This window comes from Pleurodeles waltl, chromosome 2_2, assembly GCF_031143425.1.
Source record: "Pleurodeles waltl isolate 20211129_DDA chromosome 2_2, aPleWal1.hap1.20221129, whole genome shotgun sequence".
NCBI lineage: Eukaryota > Metazoa > Chordata > Amphibia > Caudata > Salamandridae > Pleurodeles > Pleurodeles waltl.
In genome coordinates this window covers 193,110,078-193,118,685 of record NC_090439.1, presented here as the reverse complement: position 1 = coordinate 193,118,685, position 8,608 = coordinate 193,110,078, and the positions used below count along the sequence as shown (strand labels likewise).

At 39.4% G+C, this 8,608-nt stretch overlaps 1 protein-coding gene across 2 annotated transcripts in view; it reads right to left on the bottom strand.

Annotated features, from left to right (window-relative positions):
* Positions 1–1,294: 1,294 nt before the first annotated feature.
* The window catches only part of GABBR2 (gamma-aminobutyric acid type B receptor subunit 2), a 3,493,747-nt gene continuing 3,486,433 nt past the window's right edge, over positions 1,295–8,608 (bottom strand). For both annotated transcript variants that reach the window (XM_069219613.1, XM_069219614.1), the window contains exon 19: positions 1,295–5,308. In XM_069219613.1, coding sequence (XP_069075714.1) covers positions 5,143–5,308 — 166 coding nt within the window. In that variant the 3' untranslated portion in view covers positions 1,295–5,142. The remainder of the gene's footprint in view (positions 5,309–8,608) is intronic.

Genomic DNA, 8,608 nt, shown 5'->3' with positions numbered 1-8,608 from the left:
ATGTGGGTGGCACAACCAGTGCTGCAGGCCCACTAGTAGCATTTGCCCTGGCACCTCTAGTGCACTTTACTAGGGACTTACTAGTAAACCAAATATGCCAATCAAGGATAAGCCAATTACATACACATTTTATAAAGGAGCACTTGCACTTTAGCAGTGGTAAAGTGGTTGGCAGTGGTAAAGTGCCCAGAGTAACAAAAACAGTAAAATCACAGTCCAGCACACATCAACAACCTGGGGAACAGAGGCAAAAAGTTAAGGGAGACCATGCCAAGGATGAAAAGTCTAACAATAAGGTAATCCCAAAGTTAGCCTATGGGAGAGATAGGTCTTACTGTAGTGAAAAATGACATTGGGAGTTTTCCAGTACCAGGACACTTGAAACTTAAAGGTACATAACCTTCCTTTTAAATACATTGCACTCTGCCATCTGGGTTGTCCAAGGCCTACCTTAGAGGTGATGTATAAAAAGGCAAGGTTTCGAACTGGCATAGGGTTTACTGGGCCAGGTTGACATGGCTGTGTAAAATTACACATACAGACTCTGCAATGACAGGACTAAGCCATAGTTAAAGGGCTACTTAACTGAGTGGCACAATCAGTCCTAGAGGCCGACAAGTAGCATTTATTTTAAAGGCCCTGCATGCATGTAGTGCTCTTTACTAGAGGCTTATAAGTAAATTAAATATGTTGATTGGGGATAAGAGTGTGTTACTATATTTAGAGGGGGAGTACAAGCACTTTAGCACTGGGTAGCAGTGGTAAAGTGCACAGAGTCCTAAAGCCAGCAAAAGCGAGCTCAGAAAAGTGGAGGAGGTAGGCAAAAAGTTGGAGGGTGACCACCTTAAGTATGTCTGGTCTAACACCACGATTGCGTGACTGAAGTATATTATCAATTCCAGCCCAGCAAATACCTGGTCATTTTCAAATTAGTATAGCTTTTAAATTTATTTTGGCTCATAAAATTATACTACATTGGCTTGTTTTGATATTTAGTGAATAATTTCCAAAAGAACAGAAACCTCTTCATATGAGGAAGCCATAGCGTGATAAAACAAATACATGTTGAAATTTTTGGAATTGTTATAAAAATCTCCTCAGTGTCACATCAGAATCCCCAAAAAACAGACTGTTAAATGGTCGCTCTCAGTGTACAGAATTTTGGGTTATTTTGACATGTGCCGTCTGCTATTAGCAGACTAACGGATCCCTCTTGCTCTATTTTAAAACGTGTTACCCACAGATTTCCCTACCGCAGTTGTCTGCAGATTTTAAACAACGAACTACAAAAAAATCGTTTTTGCATATTTTATTCATAAAAACAGATTTGCAACGGTTTATTAAAAATGTATATCATGCAGTATAAGGGTACAAGAAATGTTTCATTTACAGTTTATCCTGGTCGTTCCAGTGTAGTTTAAAGCATTTGTGCACTAACATCATTGGAAAATTCCATTTGGGCACTGTCTCGTCATGAATTTACAGTACATGATTGCTGCGGTATAAAAGAACAGAAACATTAAATATCTATTGCCACTTTATTGTGGGTATTGTTGTTTGCCAAAAAAATAAATAAATAGAAATCTTATGGGAAAACTATATATTTATGTCAGAGAACGTACTGCATGGTTTAAACCAAATAAACTGCACAATGTCAGTATTTACGATTAGATACAGACACACACGCACACACCTTCAACAGTCCAATACTTTTGATTTTGTTCCTGCTAGGGTAGAGTAATATTTCTACAAAGTCTGTTTTTGTTTACATTATCTACAATATTTTACTTTTACCCCTTTTTTAAAGTGACATGTCTATTAAATTAACCCCGGTACCGATGAAACGAACAGAGCACGGAAATACTGGAAAACACACATTATGTGACAAATTGATCTTTGAGTGTTTTAACAGAGCAAATGTTTATAAGCTAGCTGTGTTTTATAACTAGAAGGCTCATCTAAAAAACTACCTCCATCATCATATAGCCGTGTAAAGTTACATATGTATATATAAGATACATATATATATACATATAAAAATATAGTATAACATTTAGATGTTTTGATATTAAAGGTTGGTTTCATAATTGTAAAGTATATTGGCTCTTCCAAGCAAATGATAGTTAAACGTGTTTCTGAAGCCTGCATTGGCTAATAGTAATGTCCTCAGGTAATGAACACAATGCTGGTTTACACCATAATGAGGTTGTTTCCTCATAGTGTGATGTGTGTCGTCACGAGTCAAACAAACGGAGATTGGGGGATATGGAGGTGACATTAAGTATGTAAAAGGATATGAGCGGGGCTTGTGTTTAGTCAGATTTAGAGGCACACAAGTAATCAGAATGACCGGGGATAAGGAGAAAGACTCAGGGCCAGATTATCAAACATTTTGTGCTGGGTTTGCATCACTTTTCTTGCAAAATGTCTTTTAATCTACTTTCCAGCGCAATACTTGTTTTGCCCTGGAAAGTTGCCTGAAAGTAACCCAGCGCAGCGCAAACAACTGCTTTGCATTACTCTGTTTCAAGGGGGCATTCCAGAGTGATAAATGGGCGTTCCCATGCAACAACTCATAGTTGGCACAAAACCCTGTCAACTACCAATAGTAGGCAGGCTTTTGTGCCACTTTGCAGCAGGCGTTAAAAAGGGGTAATACTTTTATTTCTCCTAAAAGGGCATCCTTCCAGTGCAGAGCCTATGGTAGACTCACGCAGGCATGCGTTAACTGTGCTCCAGCTTTAGGGAGAGAGCAGGATAGTGCTATATCTTTGTACCCTTTCATGCACTCTCCCACGCGTGTCCCGCAGCACAGCAACCTTGGTGCAGCACTGCGTTGTGTGAAGGTTTTGTTAATCTGGGCCTCAGTGTCCCCACAGGTGACTGTTTTTAGTTTTGGCCTAGTGGCACTTTAGCATCACTCTATGAATAGTAATACAGTGGTATTCAATGAGTGGAGCTTGGAGTAGGAAGTAACTATAACTTTCACTTTCTGTGCCTCCGCACAAGGAATGGTTGCATTGTTGAGCATTAACCATGATATACATTGACGTAGAAAGAGACACACTGATCCACTTGTTTCGATTTCTGTCTGAAAATACACCTTCCTTGTAAATATTTATGGTGCTGTACATTTACAAAGTTACTAAGTACTTCCATGATCGTTTAAATTTTGGCGAACTGCGTAGCAGGTTTTAGACTTGTTGCTGCCCATTTCATTGATAAAAGTTCCTTTTAGTTCTGCGCATAACTTCAATGAGTGGAAACGTCTTGAATTTGGTGATGAAACGCACTCCTGAAAATGTAAGATACATTCAAAATCTTAGGAGCTACTGTCAAATGAGTTCTACTTTTTAGAGTGTACGCAGTTGCGGATTTGTACAAGTTTTTTTTTAGATAGCGTTTTGAAGAAAGCAGTGACAGTAAATTAAGGGAGCTAGGTTAGGTTTTAGATGTGTTGAAACACATTATTTCCAGTTCACTACTCAAAGAATACCAGAACTTGAACTTAAATGCGCCCTCTGCTTATAGTTGCCGTTTCCATTCAGTAACGAACTGAGGGGCACCCATTATGAATGTGTATGCCTCAAAAGCCAGGGTCAACTAACAGCAGCAAAAGGAAGCCCTGACCTGTGCTGTAAGGTATAAAGTAAAAGAATACGCACGGTGAAACCTAAAATAGAAATTGACATCCTAAGGCTGGTAACCCTTAAGAATGATTCAGAAGCTGAAACAGTTAAACACAAATAAGCACATAACTGATGTCCCACAATTCCATATTGTTTTACTCAAGGGGGTGTGTGGGGGGGGGGAGGGATTCTAAATAACTCATAGTTTTTCTTTTACCATACTGAGAACGTCTGCTCTGTAGCAGTTTCACAAGACTGGTCTCACCGAATCAGTCGGCATTAGGCACACAGAGCGGACTGATTGCCTTTTCTATTAAAAGGCATTTTAAATCACTTTGGTTAGAACAGCTCTAGTTTTAGGTCAGGTATAAATAGCCAGTACTTATTAACTGAACCGTCCAGTGACTGTATATAATGAACCATCACTCAATATGTATCTACGTCTTTTTTAATACATAATACTCTGGACAAATCTGGCTTATTCAACACCAACTTCCACACACACAGGTGCAAGGCAATGGTGTACAGTATATGCAATCCGTAGGGACTGATGGCGTCACTCAAGCAATCTTTAAGTGTAGCTCAAATCCCTGTACTTACTGAGAAATGAGTTTATGTTCTGGCACTGTATACAATAACTTAAACATCGAACATGTGAGAAAAAGTTCCATCCAGTGACATTGAGGCTTTACCACCACCCTGTCCTTATCTCCTGAGTTCCCAGCCCTGGGACTTTAAATCAGTTTTATTATACCGCAGGATGTTTGTAAAAAATAGACAGATGCAGAAAGTCTGTCAAAATAAAGACCCAGGTGGTCTGCATGAAACCTGGCATTCACCACGTATTTCTGTGCGACAAAATGCACTGGCTCTAAAGCAATACATCTCTGTTCGAGAGTAGCGGCCACGTGTACAGTACTGTGCAACGGAGACCCTCGGTGTTAGAATGCACTGGGTTTCAATGACACTCCCAAGGACATTTGTAATAGCCCTCCCGCTAGAAGTTCCACCCGATGTTCTTGGTTAATCACAGAAGCATGCTTCCATCAGACTACCGCGCCACTCTGTAAACTTCAAATTACATTTCCTTACATATTATGCAGCCACAATTCGTTTTTCATACTTATATAAAATACAGTGTCCTGTTCCATGTTCCTAGCAGTCATATAGGTCAGAGCCTTGTTAGAGACTTCTGGCTTTTTTGTTTTTTCGCAAAATTCAGAATGCCTTTCGCCTCGTTTTGTTGCTTTACAAATTCGGGAAGAAATATTGTCAATGTGTTGTCTGTGCGAAGAATCAAACTTCAAAAATAAGGCCCAAGGTCTGACTCCATGCATCCCTCGGTGTCTCTCTTTCTCTGTGTCTGCTTGAATTACACAGGTCCACGGTGATGGCCTTATCATTTAGTTCTTCAGTGGTAAGAGCAATTGTGTGTGTGGCAGATTTCGAAATCGTGCAGTTCGCTCATCAAGTAATTCACTTAGTAGTCCAGGACACGCAAGTCTTCCATTTTCTACAGGCCCGACACCATGACCCGAAAAGATGGCTGCACATGTCTGTGCCGAGGGCTGGCACTCGGGCTTACACATGGACTGGCACAGCTAGCATCTACTCCTCCTATGGATGGCAAGTAGGCATGGTGTAGAATAGGCAGTTGTAAAGAAAGCCGACGCTGTATACTGTGAAAAAAATGGAAACAGAGCTCATTAGCAGAGAAAACGAATTGCACTGATAAATAATTGTGCTAGGATTTCTAGAGTGCAGTTTCAGGTCAAAAAAGCCCAGGAGGCAGAGAAGGAAACTGTAACTTTTTGGAAGCTATTGTACTATAAACAAAAAAGGTACACTTTATCGAACCACATTTCATTATTAAAGGCGCCAAGAATACACATTAATTCGGGAAATTATTGAAATGTGCAGTTGCACATTTTCACACCTCACGAAAGTGGTATTCTAAATTTGTCATGCAAGCACGCATTTTAAACATCTGCGTTCCCCTTCAGTGGTACCATTTAGTTCAGTTCCAGCTTTATTTCGGCAAAACAATACCATAAAAGCATACTAGCAAAGTTCTTACATTTCTAAAAAGGAAACAAAAAAACTTTGAGAAAATCGATATAATCAAACCCATCATGATATTAAAAATCTAATCCAGAACTCCCCCAAGGCCATACAATACAGGTAGGCAAGTTGTGAATATGAATGTTGTAAAAATAAACAATTTGTCGATTAAAACACTATAAAAATACACAATACACATCACCATACAAATCACCATAAAAATATTATGAAATAACTATAATTACAAATCTTTGTGCAAAAGACAATTGGGATTGTTATCTCACTATTAATAGCAATAACTATGTACTGGCAAAAAAGATTCCCTTAGTCTCTAGAACTATGAGTATGCACAAATAGTGTCCATTGTAAAAATAGAATTCATGTTTTTTTTGGAAAGACGTTTGTCTCTAACATACCAAGTTGCCTCTAAGAATCTTTGCAATGTGCATACCACCATCACATGTGGACTTGTTTAGCTAATTTTAGGAGCTGAGTGACAATCCCCAATGCCCAACAATTTCTTTCTTTCACACACGCCTATATTCGGCTAAAAGCCATAGAAAGGGAAACAATCAAGTAATACAAGAAGCACGTTATTCCAGCAACAATTAATACTCGCTTAACTACTAAAATCAGACTGTCTAGATAATGGCCAATATTGGTCTTAAAAGCAATAGATAAGAATCGATTGCAATATTACATTTTTTATAAAACCCTTAAAATTTGCCTCCCGTGCCATCAGGCACTTATTTGCTTAGCTGGGGGAGGACTATTTAAAATAAAAATAAATATACTAGATAACTTAAAAAACCTCCCAATGTCTACAGTCCTTGTGCTAAGGGGCAAGATAATTTTATAATTCAAGTTCTTCCCGAGCATTATCAATATCCCCTAGGCTAGATTTATCCTTAGCTAAATGTATAACCAGAGTCCATTGGATTATAAAAGGCGGCTCCCATTTATCAATTTGGGGGCCGTAGATTAACTGTGGGAGTTTTATCTGAGTTGAAGCGCCTAGAGCCTCAGGCCCACCTTATCTCTGATAAATGAAATTGCTAGTAAAAACCGGCTTAAACCAAAAACAACATATGGAATAGTACTAGATCTCAAGAATCTTGCAGCTTCATTATAATTCCTGATTCCAACGTTCCTGCAGATGGGTCGAATCCATTTCCTCCTTGGTTTGTCATAAGCTTTACAGTTTAAAAGTACATGATCCGTCGTTTCAGGAGTCTCCGTATTACACCGCCCACAAGTCGCCTCATGTCTTTTCCCATTCAAGGGTCCCCATTTAGAGGTAAAAGCCTTAACCTGGAGAGTCCCATATCGGAGCTTCATAAATAAAGCTTTTGCTCGTCTGGGTTGGATAGTATCTATCCATTCCTCAGCACTCAGTAATGGTTTAATATCCAGGAAACTTAAGGTTAGTCTACCTAGATCCTTACTGTAGAGAGGGCTGTTTAGGGTGAAGACCCAAAATACTTGTTTTAGTCGGATCTTGGATTGTGTTGTGAGTGTATGAGGTTCTTCCCAGTAATGTTTCAGGCCTAGTTTGTAAAAGCATTGCCTTATATAATGGAGCCACGGAAGGGAGATGGCCTTGTCCAAGTCCATGATCTCGATTAGTGCTTGCCTGTATTGGATCAATTCAGGAGTTGTCCAAAGTCTACACCAGTAAAGCAAGGGCCTCAGGGCTGCCAAGTTACCTATTTGTTTCATGTTAATATCATAGGTTAGAGGAATCAGTGGAGTAGATGGAGGGAGACCCAGTACCCCCCTCATGAAATTATTTTCCTGGATAACCAATGGGGTTAGATTTATGAATCCCCAGAGTTCGGCACCATATAGAGCAGCAGCCTGTGCTTTGCACCTATAGATCTCAAATACTGGCGAAACAATACTAGACCTTGAACATTTGTAATTTTTGCTAATCGCCATGGAACTATGAGCTAAGGAGATAGCAGCTTTATTAACGTGCGGTGCCCATGACAATTTGGCATCAAGCAGTATCCCTAGATAATTGAAGTTTTTTACTCGTTCCAATGCCTGCCCTCTAATCTGAATGTTTCTCTTGAGTGCTTTATGGGGGTTAACAGTCAGGTATTTGGTCTTGGTTGTATTTATTTCTAATCCCTTCATACTGCAATACTCACTGAATTTATCTAATAGGGTTTGCAAGCCCATGGGAGTTTGAGATAATAAGATGGTATCATCTGCAAAAAGGAGGGCGGGGACTGGGTCACCGTTCAATCTTGGTGAATCATGATTGCTTTGTTTCAAATGATGAACCAGATCATTAATGTATAATGAGAAAAGGGTTGGGGCAAGCACACAACCCTGTCTCACCCCCCTCTTGATAGGTATTGGGTCTGTCAACTCTCCCTTTGGCCCCATTTAATGAGTGTGGGTCTTCATATTCTTATTACTTAAAACCAGGACGTAATGCAAGCCATGCAACCCCTGCGGTGCAAGGGGTCTTCTTAACCCTTGAGAAAGATAACCTGTGCTCTCCCCTGGTAGCTTGGCACAGATCAGTCAGGCGTATCACTAGAAGCAATGTGTAAAGCGTTTGTACAACACACTCTCATCAGTGACACAATAAATACATCACACAAGATACTCCACACAATGTTATATAAAAATATAATGTATATTATATATATATTACATGGACCAAAACAACATAAATCGTAAATAAGGGGCATACTCTGTAACTACTGCTCTAGTAGTAGTCCCAGTAGCTTTTATTGCATAATTACTTACAAACATTGCATAAAATACAATACAAATACTTTACCATAATACTTTTAGACATATACAATCTCCTAAGCCTCACTGCATTCAAACGCAGTCAGTGTATAGAATGCAAAATGTGCTAGAATCGGATGCCCGTCCTTGTTATCCGTGCTAATAACTTT